The sequence below is a fragment of the Chelonia mydas genome, chromosome 9, assembly GCF_015237465.2.
Source record: "Chelonia mydas isolate rCheMyd1 chromosome 9, rCheMyd1.pri.v2, whole genome shotgun sequence".
NCBI lineage: Eukaryota > Metazoa > Chordata > Testudines > Cheloniidae > Chelonia > Chelonia mydas.
In genome coordinates this window covers 62,809,103-62,829,007 of record NC_057855.1, presented here as the reverse complement: position 1 = coordinate 62,829,007, position 19,905 = coordinate 62,809,103, and the positions used below count along the sequence as shown (strand labels likewise).

Genomic DNA, 19,905 nt, shown 5'->3' with positions numbered 1-19,905 from the left:
CTCAATCCAAGCATGGGCATGAGACTAGGACCAAAAGAGGCAGGTTCTAAGGAGGGCCTGAAGTACTTAAAATCCTACCAGGGTTTCCATGTGGAAGATGGGTAGCACCTGGTAAGCCAGCCGGGTTATAGGCTATTCATTGTTTTATGATATGTCTTCTCTGTAATCCTTTTGTTCTGAATATACAGTACTTTGCTTTGTGCAGGCTGACTGGTCACTGGTTAGCCCTCTCATTGCTCCTGAGAGAACAGGGCTGGAGGTGCTGAACTGATGTCAGGCCACCTGAGATAATCACAGTGGATTGCAGGAATCTGCAGCCGAAGTTCCCGGACTGCAGGGAGTGGATTGCGGGATCCAACCCTGAGAAAAGGGATAGCTGGATGCCTCAGACCTGAGTGAGTTGCCTTCAAGAGGGCCACAGGTGACATAGGCATGGTCTAAAAACCTGAATAGAGCAGAAATAACATGGTAGTGAGGATCTCGGTGTTTTGCTATGATTTGTGAAACACGTGAAACCTTTCCATGGTGAAAGGTGCCCACCAAACAAATGCAAAACTGAGGAGCAAACCTCCTGGAACAGAGACCATGAGCATCGGATTTTATATCACTTCAGGATCCCAGCCCAGTCGCTTCAAGGTCACCTGCAGTAGTTCCTCTGATGCTTGGGTAACAAATATCCTTGAAGTGTGGTTCTACTCTGAAAAGTGACTGTAAAAACATCCCCTTCTTACTCAGCAGGCCTTCCCCCCGTATGTTTCCAGAGTTATGTGTGCTGGCATTTATTGATTAGGAGTACGTTCCATCCTGTTAGCCTGGCAGAGCCAGCACAGCGAAGGCAGAATGAGCCAGAGTCTCTTTCAGCTTCTGCATCATCAACAGACCTGTTAAATAAATTCTGGAAATTTCCTTGCTGGTGATGCAGAAAGAACCCAGCTTGACTCTAAGGTCCAGGCCTGATTTTGCATGGAGGGTATTTAGGAAAGTTGTATTTTCACTGAGCAAATTTGATTGGGAATCATTGGGCGTCAGTCTGGAATTCCACAATGTCATCATTGTTACCGAGTCACTTGCTTCAGTGGAACTGCACTTCAGATGAAAAATAATATCTCCGCCCACAGCTCTTGAAAGGCCAAAAGAAAAAATCCCTTTAAAATCCCAAAGCCTTTATAGCTCAAACCCTGCTACTTTGAAGGCCTACTGGTTTCCATGGTGACCATGAGGGCCCCAGTGCCCTGCTGTTCCAGATCTTGACCATTTGGAAGCAGGCTTTTCCTATGGTTGTCCCAGAGGAAACTGAAATCCCTGGTGACATTTCAGAAAACCCCCAGCAGCCCGAACAAGGGGGAGGGAGAAACCCAGGGAAAAAAATGACTAAAGAGGGAAAAAAATGAAAGACCGGTCAAGGCCTAGTTGATTGCAGCATGTGATCAGAGCAGCCTCCACTTTCTCTTTCCTTGGTCATCCCCTTGACATGCCTTTGCGATATTGAATAAACAACACCTGGAATGGCAAACCTCAAGCAGCGTCACTAATTACAGCAGCACATTTCCCCTCTCTCTACTCCTTTCTCCCCTGCAGGCCAGTGTGAGCAACTGACTTTAGTGCCCCTTGGGTCACTGCCTGCCAGTCTTCTCACTGGGAACTTTGCCAGCTTTTCTCTAGGCTTCATCCAGGCTGAGCAAGGCCTGTGAGAAAACCCATGCGTGAATACGATGAAAGAGACATGGAGGGAGAGGTTTTCTTTCCACGTTCATAGGAGTCTGCTCTGTTTTGGAACGCAGGCCGCTACGTTCTTGAGGCCAAGGATCACACAGCAAAAGCTGCATGTCCACATTTTATTGGAGATCCAGCAGGTCATTTTACACACTGTGATGGGCTGAGAACGGTCAACACAAAGCTGGGTAATGGTGCCACTCTATGGCTGGTCAGCTGACGCTCCCAAGGCTGTGGGGTAAAACATACCCACTAGTCTTACATCAGTGTTTTATCCCTTAGGTTTGGGGTCTACTTAAAATTTGGGTGGTTTTTTAAACTTTATTTTAACCTTGCCTTTTTTTTGTCTGTGAATTGAAGATCCCCTAGGTAAGGAACACAAATGATTCTCCTGCATGACAATGATGCAGACTAACTGGACAACGTGGCCATCTCTAGCGATGCTGTAGTGAAGGTAGGAGACTGGGGCGTTGTTTACGGAGGTGAAAAGTTGATACAGAAAGAAAAGTGTGTATAAGAATGAGGGGCTGATAGTGGAGGGGGAAGGGTGTCATACAAGGTGCGGGACTGGGAGGCTGGGACAGATGGTGAGCAGTTGGGAAACCAAGTGGGAGACTGGAGAATTCCTCTCTTATGAAGTGATGAATTATAAGAACAATTAGTGTTCTGTGCTGTATGCTCAGCAGCGGTCAATCTAAATGTAGTGAACAGTGTTTTTTGGGAACGTTCCTATAGGCTCCAGTTGTTCTAGACGTTACCAAGCACAGCCCCTGATATGACACTTTTCATACAGCTGTTTGAGAAATGGAATTTTCCTTGTGGGGAAAATTTTGACATGTCAAAGTTGCTTTGCATTCTAGATCGGAACAAAACATCAAATGTTCACGAAATGAAAAAATTCTGAGAAGTTGTGACTCGGAAATGTCCACATGGAAGATTTTCATTATTTTGGGTTCAAAATGAAACAAATGCAACATGTTGAAACTGTATTTTTTTTCTTTTATTTCAAAGCAACATTTTGAAACAAAAAATGTTGATTTGAAACATTTTTTGCTTTGCTTGGAAAATCAAACAATTTAGTCAAAACTTACATGTTCCCATGGGAAAATTTCAATTCTGAAGACACCACCTTTTACAATGGAAAAAATTCATATGCAAACCTTTGTCCTACTCTAGTGATAAAATTTGGCTTATCCATGTGGTAAAAATAGGACAAGATAGCACTCATAGAATCATAGACTTTAAGGTCAGAAGGGACCATTATGATAGTCTAGTCTGACCTCCTGCACAATGCGGTCCACAAAATCTCACCCACTCACTCCTGTAATAAACCCTTAACCTATGTCTGAGCTACTGAAGTCCTCAAATTGAGTTTTAAAGACTTCAAGGTGCAGAGAATCCTCCAGCAAGTGACCAGTGCCCCACACTGCAGAGGAAGGGGTTTCATTTGTGCTGTATTCAGATCCCCTTATTGGCTGAACATTTCCTTCCATCCACAGTAGCAGGACTGGGAACAGCTTTCATGGATGCAGACTGCTATTAATACTGTTTATTATTTACATTTACAGTTAACACCCAAGTGCCCCAACTGAGATCACAGCCTCAGTGTGCTAGGGGCTGTACAAACACATATAAGAGTCAGTCCCTGCCCTGAAGAGCTTACAGTCTCAAACTGTTCCATTATAGAGCATATTTGTGGGGGGAGTTGACAGGAATGGGAGGCAGTGAAGTGACAAATGAAACTTTTTCAAACAAAATGTATAGAACACGAATGCTGACATCATGGCTTCAGTACAGTCATTAGTCTGGTGTGTGTTTGGTCAGCATCTCAGTTCACCTTGTATGGACAACATACAAGGACATAAAAAGTCAGCAGCCATCCCATTTTAAAACAAAAACCAGACCACCGTACCTTGTTGGTTGTGATATAAACCAAGGAATTCATAAGTAAGGCTGCCGTTTTTACTTTAATCTGGGAAAGAAAGGGAATTCTAGGGAGAGGAGTGTTCTACCCCTAGCTCTGCCGCGGACTTGCTTTGTGGCCCACGGGAAGTCCATGAATTTATCCAGTTCTCTTTTAAACCCTTTTATAGTCCTAGCCTTCACAACCTCCTCAGGCAAGGAGTTCCACAGGTTGACTGTGCACTGAGAGAAGAAGAACTACCTTTTATTTGTTTTAAACCTGCTGCCAATTGATTTCATTTGGTGGCCCCTAGTTCTTATATTATGGGAACAAGTAAATAACTTTTCCTTATTCACTTTCTCCACACCATTCATGATTTTATATACCTCTATCATATCCCCCCATTGTCTCCTCTTTTCCAAGCTGAAAAGTCCTAGCCCCTTTAATCTCTCCTCATATGGGACCCGTTCCAAACCCCTAATCATTTTAGTTGCCCTTTTCTGAACCTTTCCTAATGCTAGTATATCTTTTTTGAGATGAGGGGACCACATCTGTATGCAGTATTCAAGATGTGAGCGTACCATGGATTTATATAAGGGCAATAAGATATTCTCCATCTTATTCTCTATCCCTTTTTTAATGATTCCTAACATCCTGTTTGCTTTTTTGACTGCTGCTGCACACTGCATAGATGTCTTCAGAGAACTACCCACAATGACTTCAAGATCTTTCTCCTGATTAGTTGTAGCTAAATTAGCCCCCATCATATTGTATGTGTAATTGGGGTTATTTTTTCCAATGTGCATTACTTTATATTTATCCACATTAAATTTCATTTGCCATTTTGTTGCCCAATCACTTAGTTTTGTGAGATCTTTTTGAAGTTCTTCACAGTCTGCTTTGGTCTTAACTATCTTGAGCAGTTTAGTATCATCTGGAAACTTTGCCACCTCACTGTTTACCCCTTTCTCCAGATCATTTATGAATAAGTTGAAGAGGATTGGTCCTAGGACTGACCCTTGGGGAACAACACTACTGTAGTTACCCCTCTTCCTTCTGGAAATTTACCATTTATTCCTACTCTTTGTTCCCTGTCTTTTAACCCATTCTCAATCCATGAAAGGATCTTCCCTCTTATCCCATGACAACTTAATTTATGTAAGAGCCTTTGGTGAGGGACCTTGTCAAAGGCTTTCTGGAAATCTAAGTACACTATGTCCACTGGATCCCCCTTGTCCACATGTTTGTTCAACCCCTCAAAGAACTCTAATACATTAGTAAGACATGATCTCCCTTTACAGAAACCATGCTGACTTTTGGGCAACAATTGATGTTCTTCTATGTGTCTGACAATTTTATTCTTTACTATTGTTTCAACTAATTTGCCCGGTACTGACGTTAGACTTATCGGTCTGTAATTGCCAGGATCACCTCTAGAGCCCTTCTTAAATATGGCTTTAGGTTAGCTATCTTCCAGTCACTGGGTACAGTAGCTGTTTTAAAGGACAGGTTACAAACCATAGTTAATAGTTCCGCAATTTCATATTTGAGTTCTTTCAGAACTCTTGGGTGATTGCCATCTGGTCCCGGTGACTTGTTACTGTTAAGTTTCTCAATTAATTCCAAAACCTCCTCTAGTGACACTTCAATCTGTGACAATTCCTCAGATTTGTCACCTACAAAAGATGGCTTAGGTTTGGGAATCTCCCTAACATCCTCAGCCCCCAGATCAGTATATACCATCATAGACCCAAGTGTAAATGGATAAAATTCCCATGACACCTGTGCCTACTCACTCAGCACTGACTTTGCCCATTGTTATATTAGCAGAGGGGGAGGGGTGTGTGTGTGTGTGTGTGTGTGTGTGTGTGTGTGTGTGTGTGTGTGTGTGTGTGTGTGTGTGTGTGTGTGTGTGTGTGTGTGTGGTGGTGGTGGTGGTCATGGGTGGGGGAATTCTATTCTCTTTTATAATATACCCAACCATCTATCTTGCTAAGTGCTGCTCCTTACTGGATAATCATGTTTTTCCTGACAACCTCCTAACTCGGTTTCCTTAGAAGAGTGCGTATGTTCCGAAGGCAGGGCTGTATCTGAGGAGTTTTCACTGTCTTTGCTGTTGTACATTACCTTTGTCTTCCATCATGTTTAAACCTGCCCATAGTTTCTACTGGTTGATTCATACAGTATATTATGTTGCCACGTCCAATCGCGTTTTATTCAGTGGTGTATTGATAAAAAAAGAAGGGGTGAACTAACCTAACTTAAACTCCATATTCCACAAATGAGATCGGGCAAATGTGGGTTACCCAAGTTTACCCTCGACTACACTGCTGGTTTTACTATGTCAAGTGAGACTTCACCCCCATTCACTCAGGAGACACAGCCCAATAGACTTCATTGTCAGGAAGCTATTTTTATCCTTTTCTTAGACTTCCTTTTCCTACATTAATTTCTTCTAATTAGAACCCCCTTGTACCATCCTCAATAATTCTGCTCCATCTTCTCAAAAGCCATTGGAAAAATCAGAGTAAATTATGTCTGCTGGGAAACCTTTATCTCCTGATTTATTCAGCATTTCAAAGAACTCTAACAGGTTAGACAGGCATAATTTTCCCTTCCAGAAGCTGTGCAGGTTTGACCCTATTAGGTTATACTTAGCCAAGTGTTGTACTATTGTAGCCTTAATTAGGCTCTCTTTGAGTCCCCCTGGAAGCAAGGTAAGGGTATATTTATGAATTAATTAAACATGACACATCATTATTCAGATCACATTCAACAGTGTCAAAATCCATCTTTAAACCAGATCAAATTTGCTCTCTAAGAATACATATCCCTCGTGGCCCTATTAGCTGTCCAGTAAATCAGCCATTCCCAGCTACACTCCCTGCAGGTGTTGTCTCTCTTCTTGGGACAAGCCTTTAAAGTGAAAGTTATTTCTAAAACATGCTCTTTCTAAAAGATTTCTTTTTAATTTACACAGTAAGTAAATATGAATGGGAAATCACTTTCAGGAAACAGCATTGTGGGACGGGTGCTCAGCTGGTATAAATGGGGCAGCAACAATTAACTCCAGTGGAGGGTCCGGCTCCATGTTTTTCTGCTACAGATGCAGACTCTTCCTGCTTAGCACTGAATGGCATATTTCCCCAACCCTCACCAAGGAAAAATTGCTTCCCTCCCCAAGTTATATGGCCACACAAGTTCTGTGATAGTATGTCAGCAAGGAAACACCTACCTCCCCATGCGTGACCTGGCTAAGGGCTACTCAACATAGCAGACCTAGCACTTGCAGATGTTATTGAGTTGCTCCGCCCCTTTCCGGGAGCCACTCATCAGAAAAGGGGTGGGGAGTGTCAGAGAGTAGGTGGAGCCATGGCTTTCTCCTAAATCTTCCAGTTTAAATTTTCTTTCTGAATCCTAAAGATTTAAAAATAGATCTGTTTGAGCTGCAAGGGCCCCCAAAAGGACCTTGCATATTTGTTATTTTAAATTCAGCAGGGCCTGATTCTGTCACCCTTACTTAGGTTGAGTAATACCTCAGTCCATGAGAAGCCCCGCTGGTTCCAATAGGATGATTTGTGGAGTCAGATAGTACCCACTGATGGAGGGTAGAACTGGGATCACATTTTGTTCCCCTGAAGCAGAACTAAAAAAAATCAGACCCTGTCTACACTACAAATAAAACAGTGTTAGGGGTAGGGCTCTCACCTAATCACAATTAACGCAAGTGATTAACACAAAACAAATTAATTATATTAGATAAGCAGTTGCAATTAATCACAGTTTTAATCTCACTGCTAAACAATAACAGAATACCAATTTAAATTTAATATAAATATTTTGGATGTTTTTCTACCTTTTCAAATATATTGATTTCAGTTACAACACTGTATTTAGTGTTGTAACTGAAAGCAATATACATCTACACTACAGAATACAACCACGATGTAACTGGGTCCTTTATAGGGTTGTAGTTGTAGAGTAGATGGATCCTCACAGACTTATTTAAAACTTTACAAATGCATAGCTTCATAGACTGACCAGTGTCAGGGAAAGTCCCTGCTGCTGTGTCTTGGTGCCATCTGCTACAGCAGGGGACAGCTATGGGCTACAATGAGAGTCCCATAGCAGCCCTGCTGGTAGAGGCTGCTGGGGAATGCACTGGTTCATCCCCGGTCTATGGCCATGCACCCTTTCTGGCAAGTACCATCCACATTTTGGACAACACTGGTTCCTGATGGAGGGGAGGATGTAGCCAGTTTCTCCTCCTCCACCTCCAGTCTTTGTGGACTTTTCCATGGCCCTACACCAAGGTCTATATCAACAGAAGCTGACTCAGGAGTAGAGTTAGTCAAGAAATTTATTTGATTTCCTGCCAAAATGAAAAAAAAATCACCTTTGTAAGCACTTTCTGTGGAATTATGGGGGTTTCATTGGAAATGGAGAAAGCTTTCAGATTTGTATTTTTGCAGAAAACCAGAAATTTTCACAAGAAAATTTCCCATGTGTTGGCAACCTGTTTTTTATCAAAGAGTTTGGCCATGAATTTTTTCCCCAACTGGTTCTACTCAGAAGGGCAGGAAAGGGTTAAGGTTGGGCAAATGTCAAAACAATGAATGACTAAAATGAGAAGCCACACTGTTTCCCTTTTTCCTTTTTTGCAAATCTTGTTGGCCTCTGGTTTATTTCAGCACAGGTTGGGGAACAGCTAGAGATAGAGATAGGCAATCCAGTACACGATGTTGAAGAGCAGGAAGGCTGTGGGGAAGAAAACCCGGGAGTAGGAGTCCAGACGGGAGATGTGAATGCGGATGCGGCCTTCCCGCCACGTCCCTGTCTGACAGTCCTCGATGCAGCAAAAAAACCTCTCACATTCCTTCCCTTCTAGGCAAGGGGCGCCTGGCTCCTCCTCCTCCTCCTCGACCTCAGGAGGCCAGTGCATGAGGTTGTTGATGTTGATGGTGGTGAAGGAGGGCATCATGTGGGCATTGGCAGGTGGCTAGAACAAGGAGGAGAATGGGTTAGAGTTAAAGGAAAGATGAACCCTCATTCGCCCAGACAACAGACCCAGTCAGTCTCCTTTCATCTCCTGGATGTACTCAGTGCACAGGGATACTAGAGAGCTCTACTTTTCCATCTTCCTGTCTGACTGTAATTCAGTTCCCTGGCATATCCTGGGCACAGGTCTGAGCAGAGAAGACCTGAGAGTGCTAATCCCCCAGTGCTGTCTCTGACATTTCATGCCCCACACAACAGATAGTTTTCTCAGCCTGTCACATTCCCACTGAGCCCGGATGCGGTCTAGGAGTGCAGGATGCTGCCCAGACATGTTCTCTGATTGCCATCGTGTTTTCACATTCACCACGGGAGGAAAGCGTGGGCAGTGCAGTGATTATAATAGCTCACTCTTGGAGAGGAAGTATGTCTTCAACTCAGCAGCATAGCTCCCCTCCATCAGAGCAAGGCGGGGGCTTGCAGGAGAGATCCAGAATTCAGGTTTTCAGCCTCATGCTACCTAGGAACTTGGGGCTAAAGCCCTGTTTAAGGTCAGATATGCAGGACTGGTTGGTGTGTTGATGGCACCCACTGTGAACTTAAGCAAAGCCCACTGAAAGGCATGAGTACAATGGCTACATGTAATATGTCCATACTCAACAACTCTCCTTATGTACTCTGAAGGGCACTGCCATGCCCCCAGACACCCCTTGTTCCTAGAGTTCTGCCTCTTCAAGCATCCCCCCCTCCAGGGGTCCGCCAGCCCCTCTGATGCCTACAGTCTCTAAGGTTGCCTTCTTGCAACATCAGACCCCTTTGGGGTGTTACTGCCTGTCCCTCTGCCTTGCCTGGTCTCCGGAGCCTCACTCCCTCCCAGTCTATTGCTGTGTGTTTCTCCCTTCGGCACTCTCTGGAGTGGCACCCCATAACAACATAGCATGAGAACAGGCTTTGCACCATTCTGCCTTGTGAATACAATATGTTACTGGCCAGGAGCCAAAGAGCACAGCGGTTCCCTGTGCAGACGGGATGGTAACATTCCTAAGCACTACCACACTGCGGTGGCTTTGGGATATAGCAGAGCTAGCTCCCCATCCCCTCCCTCTACCTTGCCCCTGCCTACCAGTCTGGGTTTCTTGCTGTTGTTCTCCGGTGGTTTCTTGTTTCCCACCAGGTAGTTGAGTGTGGCGTATTCCATGAGAGCGGCAAAGACGAAGATGAAGCACACCGAGACAAAGAGATCCATGGCAGTGATGTAGGAGACCCTCGGGAGGTGCTTGCGGGAGATGGTACTCAAGGTGGTCATGGTGAGCACTGTGGTGATGCCTACAAGGGCACAGAGCACTGTCAGAAGTAGCAAAGCCAAGGAGAGGAGCCAGTTGCTTACGTATAACATTACCGGTCATCCCCTTCCTCCCTATGCCATCAGCACAGGATTCCCCAGTGGCTCCAGCTCTCCTCTTTCCCTGACTCTCCAAAGGGAGCCAGGACATCCTGACTGGCTGGCGAGGAGGTGAGCGAGCACTTCTATTACTGTATAACAGTTCTGTTGTGGGGATAGTTGAAGAGCTGGGCAGGGGAGTGTGTTCACCTGAAGTGTAATTCTATTCTGAAAAGGGATGCTGCAAAAACGCTCTGTAGGGTTCTGTGCCTATTGGGATTCCCATGACAAACATGCTCAGTTTATACGTAGAAGGAAGGTGTAAGAGATGGGGCCAACCTGATCCAGGGACTTAACAACATTCCAAATTTCTGTCATTAAAAGCTAGGGCCAAGATTTCTAAGAGGGTTGACTGATTTGGGGTGCCTCTGGCTTGAGACACCTAGGGCCATATTTTCCAAAGTGCTGAGCCTCAAACAGGAGCTGCAGTGCTCCACAACTCTCAGGCTCACACTGTAAGTGGCTCACCCAAGACCACCCCACACCAGTGGCTCCTTTTCAAAGCGCACACACAAGCATGAACAAGACACACAAGCGACAAAAGCAGCTCTTGTTATCCTTTCCACAATGCCCTACCTCTATCCCTTGCAGAGTTATGTGCAAAAGCTCCCAAGCCCAGGGTTCTGTCTTGTTGATTTGCCTGTAATGCCGTACAAAGAATAACATCTTTGCAAATCATGCGGCTGCCCAGAACTCGTTTCACCAGAGACAAATGGAGCTCAAGGCGCAAAAATATCCAGTTCTATTCTAAATCTAGAACCCACCATTTGGAGAGTGCTCTAACTGTGGGGGAAAGAGTTCTATGGCAGGTTGTGCTCCTTTCCTACATGCTCTTGGTCTGTGCTAGGAAGAGCGGTAGCAGTTTCCAGCTGTGTGAGCTATAGGCATGCATTTACACACACTGTCCTGTCTGGGAGTGTTCTGGAAAGTCCCAGGGAACAGGGGACAGCATACAAAAGCCATATGGTAATTCTTGTCCTACTCTCTCCCCTCACTGTGACATCCCACCCAACCCTCTTCAGTCCCCCACATGCTCGCCAGGCCTTTACTCATTAGGTTATCCATGCAAATTAGATTATAAATTTCTCTGGGCAAAGACCTTGTCTAATTTTTTGTCTGTAAAGTGCCATACCCACCTACAGGACTATCTAAATCATTACAAATAATATCACCACAGGCAGTGTGGCAGGGTTTGTATAAGAAGGTGGACTGTAAACAGCAAATGTTTCAAAGAGACACAAGTCAAAGAGTCTGCTTTTAGATTGTGCATGAAAACTGGTAACACACAGGTGACAAGGTAACCCAAGGAGAATCCATCTTTGGGGTTCTGATGTCTTGGCTTTTCATTGTCTGGGATGTTAGCAGAGCCTCCCTATGGAATCATAGCCTTGGCTTCTATCACTGCGTATCTGTGACTTGAAGGGTACATCTACACTTGGAGCTGGCGAGGGTGTGTGTGTGGGGGGTGGTTCCCAGCTAGAGGAGACATACCTGCACCAGCTCTCATCAAGCTAGCATGCTAAAAATAGCAGAGTAACTGCGGTAGCACAGGGAGCGGCGGGAAGGGCTAACTACCCTGGTACAAACCTATCCAGACCCTATGTGTACATACTCAAGTGGCTAGCCCGAGCCACTGTCTTTGCTACCGCGACTCCACTACTATTTTAGGGCGCTAGGTGTCATCAAGCCAGTGTGAGTATGTCTCCTCGAGAGGGGAATCACAACATCCAGCCCCAAGTGGATATCCTACACTAGCGGGTGGGTCACACAAGTGAACCCTCGTGAGGCTGTCTTACTGCCACCTGATTTGTATGGTATAGTCCAATGTACTTCCCAATGCCAGGGACTTTGTAATGTTTTCAACAATTCTAAAGCACTGGCCACAGAAAATGCCTCCGAGTGTCCCCTGTATGGTCTGTGTCGTGTCTGAGCCCAGCCCTGCTCCTGTTGAGGTCAGTGGCAATACTCAATGAAGGTAGAACTGGTCTATGTGTGTGATACCAAGTCACCAGCACAACTCCACCAAAGTCAGTCTGTAACTGAGTGGAGAATTTGGCTCTGTTTAATTCCATGACGTAGACATGGCTGCAAAGCTCCCAAGACCAGAACCCAAGGGGGAGTTGTGCTAATGAGGGGGGAACAATAGGTAACCAGTAGTCTACCGGTCAGATTTGTAAAGGGGTCTTTTTAATGAGTTAAGATGACACATCAGCTGGAAAAATTGAATTGCTATCACATGGTAGGCACATATCTGATAGTTATCACCAGGGTAGATATAGATGCTGGAAGTGGTGCAGTTTTTCTATACCATGTAATGTTTAAACACTATCGGGCATCCAATCTGAAAAAATCATAAAATCACAAAAAGGGCCATAACTCAAAGTAACACAGTATAATTTTTACCAAAATTGTCAGCAACCTTCTAAATATAATTTCTAATGTGACTATGTACTCAAAATAGTACTGTTTTGGAAAGTTTGGGAAATATTTAACCCCGACGATATATTTTATGCATTTTCCCACATTTTTTTGCCTTCGGTCAAAGCAAAAATCTGTAGTCACACAATAGTCAGAGCTCATTTGTACCATGTAATACATTAAAATATTTGTCATTATCTGTAGAATGGAGTGATCTGAGAAAAAGTTTTTCTGTCTGCTACTTTATGTTTTATGAGTATTGGTTAATTTCCAATGATTACTGCACTGGCAACTGATGTTAATAGAGCGTATTGCAATATGAAATATTTTCAGGTCATGTTCCACTCTCTGGGCCAACACTGGACCTATGTAATGTACGATGATGCAATCTACTGCAAAGCACAGTTGATTAAATGGAGGAATCAAAACAAATTTGACACTCTTCACCTTGAGATGGGAGTCATACATCATGCAATGAATTTCATGGGTGATAGATGGGCAGTGTGATGCAGGAAAGTGGGTTTGAAGACATCCTTGTGGAAGCCAAAATCTATGGTGCTTCCATCATCAGCCATGCTCTACGAGGGAAAGGATATAACTGTGGTGTTAGAATCCACAAACTTATGAATGAGGCAATGAATCGCTTGAAATGGATGGCACTTGGCGATTCCATGAGAAATGATGTTCTCCCAGATGACGAGAAGAGATGCATCTTGGAGAAAGCTCAAACATGCATTGAAGCATGTGAAGATGGGGAGATGGAACACAGAGAAAAGAGAGTGGAAACACAGAATGCCCTGGCAGTCTTCAAAAGCAGCACCCAATCACTCCACCAGCACATGGACACTTGTGTTACCCAAGGAAAAATCTGTTCAGATACATTTCTGTTCTGCGAAAACTATGTAACAGATTTCTCCCAACTACTGATGGATTACATTGTAGCAAGAGAGATGATAACAAGTCCATGGAGCTTGAGACATTTGCAGAAATGATTCCAGTTGACTTCTAGTGTGGTCATGCTAGATGGGATTATGTAAATGTAACAGAAGACAGAAATATATCATGCTCTATTTCATAGGGAGCAGTATACTGGACTGCCAGACCCTTCAGGGGTGTATGGCATGACTTGGCCATCAGGCAACCTCTCAAGAAGGACTGTGGGAATAATCAGCCTCTTTGCACAAAAGGTAAGGCTCTGACCAAATATTAGCTGACTGCACATTTTAAGGCAGCTGTAACAGCTATGACAAATGTGTGGAATTCAGCCTTCAGCAACAGATCTCCACAAAGAAGCTATCAAAAAGCACGACTGCTGATGAAATTGCTGTCCAAGATGCTATTAAAAGTTGTGACTGAAAGAATGACAAATCCTTTTAGCACTGAACCTGGAACAAGCCCATACACCAGACAGTTACTTGTGAACATTGCAACATTTCCTGTGACCCCATCTGAAACTGCAGAAAGTTTGCGTATGGCAAGAGAGAATGGCACACAAGAAAAGCAGTTTGTGACTAGTAGGCTATGAAGCGGTGAGGTAGACCTCTCTGATCTCATAAAAAGTCATAATTTAAAATCATTAGGTCCTCCTGGAATCTCCCATTGCTTCGATGGATGAGGGTTCAGCTAGTGTTGACTTGAGTTCTGGGTTTATTTGTTTTTAGGGCTTCTCACATGGGAAGTGAGTTAAATCATGAATTTGCAAATTGCGGTTGCAAATGCAGTCATTGTTGGGGGGAGGGTTTGAGCTGTTGGCCTTATGATGTGCTATCTTCTCCTACAGAGACCTCACATGCCACTCCTCATGACACAGAACTCTCCATCTGGGTCTGTCCAGTGCAAGAGTTCCCAGGTTCTAATATCTACCTTGCATGCTTTGAGGTTGGCCTTCAAGGTGTCTTTCTATTTGAGGATGGGTTGACCCTTAGAGCATGTTCCCGAGCTCAGTCAGCTATTCAGTGTAAGGAAAACCTCCATGCAGATCACGTGTCCCGCCCAGCAAAGTTGAGCCCTGATGAGCATGTTCTTGGTTCCAGGGATCTGGCACGTCTCAAGGACTTCAGTGTTGGGGATCCTGTTCTGCCACTTGATATAGCAGCTGGAGCTTAGGAAGTGAAGGTGGAAACTCTCCAGCTGTTTGATGTGGCACTGGTAGACCATCCATGTCTCACAGCCGTACAGGTGTAAGGTGAGTACAACAGTGTGGTGAATTTTTATCTTGGTTCTGAGGCAGACTCCACGCTCCCTCCAGAGCCTGTGGATGAGTCTGCCAGATGCCAAGCGTGGCCTTGCTGGAAAGTGTGCTACCCAGGTAGCAGAATTTTATGACCGAGCTGAAGGATGTGTTGTTGGGATCATGGTGCTCATGATGCTGGTGGTCTGGTGCTGGCTGGTACACGCCCGTCATCTTTTTCAGGCTGATTGTGAAACCGAAGCATTTTGAGCCATAGGCAAAGCGGTCCACAATAAGCTGAATGTCCTTGAGTGCATATGCAATGAGGGCACAATCATCAGCAAACAGGAGTTCTCTCAATAGCTGTTCAATTACCTTGGTGTGAGCCCTAAGTCACTGTCGATTGACTAGACGCCCCCATCTCAGCTAAACTGGATATGTGCGCCTCTATTGAAGTCCTGTAATGCGAACAAGAGCTTGGCTGAGAAGACAATGGCAAAGAGGACTGGAGCCATTACGCATCCTTGTTTGGTGCCATTGATAGGGAAGGCTTCTGATGAGTCATCACACTCCCCATCACCCTGGCCATCATGCCATCATGAAATGAGCAGATGACATCAATCATCTTCTCTGGGCAACCAAATTTATGAAGGAGTTTACATAAGCCCTTGCAATTCACTGTGTCGAAGGCTTCGGTTAGGTCAACAAACACCATGTACAAGTCCTTGTTCTGTTCACCAGCCTTCTTGTGTACTTGTTGGGATGCAAAAATCATGTCCATGGTTCCACAGCTAGCACAAAAGCCACACTGTGACTCTGGATACACTGAGTTCACTAGGTGGGAGACGAATCTGTTGAGGACAACCGGTGCAAGATCTTCCCTGCTATAGACAGCAATAAGATTCCACGATCGTTGTCACAGCTAGAGATGCTTCTCTTCCTTTTCTATAAATGGATTATGAAAGCATCCTGATATTCCTGGGGCACAGTGCCTTGCTCCCATACAATCTTGGAAGGGGTGGTGAGTTTCCTGATCAGGTGGGCACCTCCACATTTGTATGCTTCAGGTGGAATACCAAGTTGGAGATTTGCCGGTGGACAGCTGCTTGATGGCCTTAGTAACTTCATCTAAAGAAGGATCCATAGACAACCCTCCAGGACAGTATGCTGTGGGAGTGAGTCAATGATTTCAATGAGTGATGGCTCAGGACACTATCAAAGTACTCCGCCCAGCGAGAGAGAATCTTATCTTTGTGAGCAGCTGGTTATCATCTGCTATAAGGATGGGGCTGTGCCACTGGAGAGTGGGCCATACACAACATGGAGACTTACGTAGAATCATACTTGTTGGCTGCTTCCTGCAGTTCTGCAGCCTTCTGCTCCCACCAGTGATTCTTCAGTAGCCTTAACTGGGTTTGTCACTTATGTTTGGTCTGGAGGTGTACCGGGACATTTTAGCATCCAGCCAGGTGTCCAGACATTGCCAATTATTGGGATGGACTATCAGTGATTCTGCTTGTTGCATTTAGCCATTTATTAGGCTTTTGCAGGAACTTAGCATAACTAAGGCAAGCCGGGAGTGGGGGGAACGACAGCTATCACATGAAGTGGGCTTGACTCTACACCTCTCTGATATGCTGGGGTATGCATCTGTGAAAAACAGGAAGTCTGGCTATATTTCAGGACTGTTGTTATTGGGAAATATAGCTGCCAGATTAACTGCTTGGAAATTGCTTGATTAACAATTATTTTTTTTAGTGATATGTTTTTGTAACACCTGCTTTTGGCCCAGTGACTGATTTTGTTTGGTCAGCAATATAACCCCCTTTTTTTATTGATATGTCTCCGTAACTTTTTGAGTATAAGAGGGGAATTGTGGGTCTGGGCCAAGTGGATCGCTTCGTGGACACGTTGAGATCTGCAGCCACCTGAATACCACTCCAAACTCCTAGCAGGTAATTATCAGTTCTGGGTGCTCTGTAACCTATTGTGTTTGTATGTGCTTAAGACTAAACAAAGCAGTGACTTCAAGTAAAGGCATTCTAGGGAGAGTGCTGGCTTTAAGTGAAAGCACGTGGTTTTGATTTGTTTGTGTCAGCCATATAGCAGGCAGAAGCACTGCATCTCCCTTGGTCTGTCCTGATACCACCTCACGGAGAGTAAAGTTACCTAGAGCTTTGGGTTCGGGGAGGCTGTCTGCTTCCCCAGCTGCCATGTGTGGAGTTAGGCAGCTTGCAGCATGCCTACCAACCAGATCAAGACCCACAAGGAAGTGAGGCAGGGCAACGCCTATTTGCCCCGATTGGAGAGTTGTGCTGGTGCTTCGGCGTGAGATTAGGCCTCTGGTGCCGAGACTGAGGTAGTGGTACATGTGCTCAGAGGCACCAAGGGAACTTTTAGAGCAAAAACTTAGGTGCCAAGTGAGTTAGGAACCTATGGGGTTGGGTGGCAGCTGAGGGGGGATTTTGTGGCTCACGGAGATGCCTAAAATGGGACTTAGGTGCCCAAGTCCCTTTGTGGATCTGGCTTTGTGTGCCTATTGTGTGGACTGAACATTCTTAGATTCCTCTGACTTTGGTGTGGGCCTGTGGCATGTACTGAGCACACTCCTTCTCAGTTCACTCCCCAGCTCAGCACTGCAGGCCTGCTGCTTCAGCAAGGTCTGTACTGCTACCGAAAACTCTGCTGGCATGCCCAGGGTAGTTTGCCCCATTGTAAAAACAGGTCAGAAGTAAGGGGAGGCTCTAGTCATCCAAGATCCCCAAACTTGTATCCCAGATGTTATTCGGGGTCTTCATCAGGCATGCCAGCTCTCAAGCCAGTTTGGCTCTGCATTTGCAATTTAGAACATTTTAAAATTAAACAGAGCTCATCTGCCGGAAAAGAAAGGGAGCTGAATCTCAGGAACCCCATGACTGTGACCCCAAATGGTACCCAACGCCTTCTCCTCGCTTGCAAATTTCCACACCAATCTGACTGGTCTATGAACTTTAGAGCACTTTGAAAATGTACTTTTGAACAGAAATGCTACCGCAGCCTTTGGGTGTCTCTTGCGCCTGTTGGCATTCCAGGTTTTGCTCACAGCAGCATCACTTTGTAAAACCAAACTAAAAATGTAATAGAGTTTGGATGATTGGGTTTTGGAGCTGTGTGTTGGTCAGCTCAGGGGAAGGCTAGTGAGATGCGTTCTATGTGAATACTGCTCATTTCCCCTCCAGCTTTGTGCAAAAATCTTCCTTTCCCATCCCAAGAACAAGCATGAAATATCATCGGTGGTGTGTCAGTAACCTAACTGCATGCTGCCATTTATAAGCCTGCTCCCATTACCGGCAGTGTGAGCACTTTTGAGAGCAAAGAGAAGAAACACTCAGACATGGTCACATGGGAAAGATGATACAACAATGTAGAAGGTAGCTATGTCTCCGCCTGCTGATGGCTTTACAAAGTAGGGCCATGCCTTTGAATTCACGGCATGGGCAGCCCTGAGCTACCCAGACAGCTAATGAAGAATGCAGCAGTCGCTGAATTAAGTAGTCCTTGCTCAGTATCACGAGCAAGAGCTGAAGGTAGGTACTGCAGTCCAACCCAGCTGCAGCTTTCCCAGAGTCAGTAGCCTGTGTCTCACTGGCATCTCGATTGTTTTTTTACCACAGTACATCTCTGGATAATATGTGCGACATGTTGTTTGCTAAGAAGAACAAAACAGGGGAGAAACTGCCTCCAACAATGGCCTCCTTCAGGCAGCATCTGAAATGCGCAAACTGTCAGCCCTACATATGGAATCATGCAACAGTTCAGTATCTTCAAAGGTCCCCTGTCAACAACAGATGGGTGATAGCACGGGACATCTTGTTCCTAAAATGGCGGTGCTGCCACCTGCTCCGGAAGCCATCCTCACCTTTGTGCATTGTGGCTGTGAGAGTATCTGTGCAACAAGGAGATGCAAATACCACAGGGAAGATACGGTGTTATGTGATGCATGCAGCTGTGACAGTGATGAGTGTAGCAACAGAGTATCAAACACATCAGAAAGGTTCTGAGGGGAGAATAGAAGTGTTTCAACTATCTCCAAATTACTGTGGCTATTTTATGAGTTAATATAGCTCAAAGGGGTGTCGATGAGACATTCAGTAGTTTATAGTTATATGGAGAGGTTACATAAGAGTGCATGATTATACTTCGTTATTCACATGATATATTCATACAAGACAGTCTCCAGCCGTTCTACTAAGAATCATTACTGTTATATAAGTAGTTTACATAGATTGTCATTGTATTCAGTGATGGTAAGAAGATAATTACAGTTGTACTAAGTTTGCTTTAGACTTACGTCTCCAGCCAAGCAGATAACATCAAAAATATATGTTTTGTAATTAGGGGGTAGGGGGCCTTATTATTTGCATAACTTCATAAAAATAGCAGACAGAAAAACTTTTCTCAACTCAGTCCATTCTACAGATGATGACAAATGTTTTGATGTATTACATGGTACAAACAAGCTCAGACTATCATGTGATTCCAGATTTTTGCTTTAACTGAAGGCAAAGTAGTACAGAAAAATGCATAAAATATATCACGTGGGCTAAATATGTCCCAAAACAGTATTACTTTGAGTATATAATTACATTATGAATTGTATTTAGAAAGTTTCTGCCAATTTTGGCCGAAATTAGACTGTTTCTATGAGTTATGGCCCTTTTTGTGAGTTTGATTTCTTTGGATTAGATGCCTGATAACATTTAAACATTTTGTGACACAGAAAAGCTGCACCACTTCCAGCATCTACATCTATGATAAGTGCCTAACATGTAGCAATGAAATTTTTCTAGCTGATGGGTTACACCTTAGTGCTCCAAATGGGTCTGGGCTGGTAGACTACAGGCTCTGAACTGTGGAGGACCAAGTGTGAGATTCTTGGATAAACCTGTGATGAGTGTAAAATTCCTGGAGAAAACAATGGTGCATTTCTAGTAGGAGCGAGTTAAGCTATGGTCCACCAAGGGCCAAACTCCTGTAACTCCATTGACATCAATGAAGTGACACCCACAATGAATTTGGCCTGTGCAGTTAGAGCCCAATCCAAAGCCCAGTGAGTGAATGGAGGTCTTTCCTTTGACTTTAATGGGGGTTGGATCAAATGCTCAGATATCTCATACGTGGGATCCTGTAGCCCATTCACAGGAAGCAAATGTGGAGGTTGCAGTCTCTGAAAATAGCTCCCGTGGTCAATAATGTGAACTCAGCCAGAGTGCTGCATGGTACAGA

The 19,905-nt window shown here is 44.6% G+C and overlaps 1 protein-coding gene across 3 annotated transcripts in view; it reads right to left on the bottom strand.

Annotated features, from left to right (window-relative positions):
• Positions 1-5,532: 5,532 nt before the first annotated feature.
• LOC102938270 (gamma-aminobutyric acid receptor subunit gamma-4) overlaps positions 5,533-19,905 on the bottom strand; it is a 75,322-nt gene continuing 60,949 nt past the window's right edge. For all 3 annotated transcript variants that reach the window (XM_037909540.2, XM_037909541.2, XM_007063974.3), the window contains 2 exons: positions 9,735-9,937; positions 5,533-8,615 (listed from right to left, as the gene is read on the bottom strand). In XM_037909540.2, coding sequence (XP_037765468.1) covers positions 8,325-8,615; positions 9,735-9,937 — 494 coding nt within the window. In that variant the 3' untranslated portion in view covers positions 5,533-8,324. The remainder of the gene's footprint in view (positions 8,616-9,734; positions 9,938-19,905) is intronic.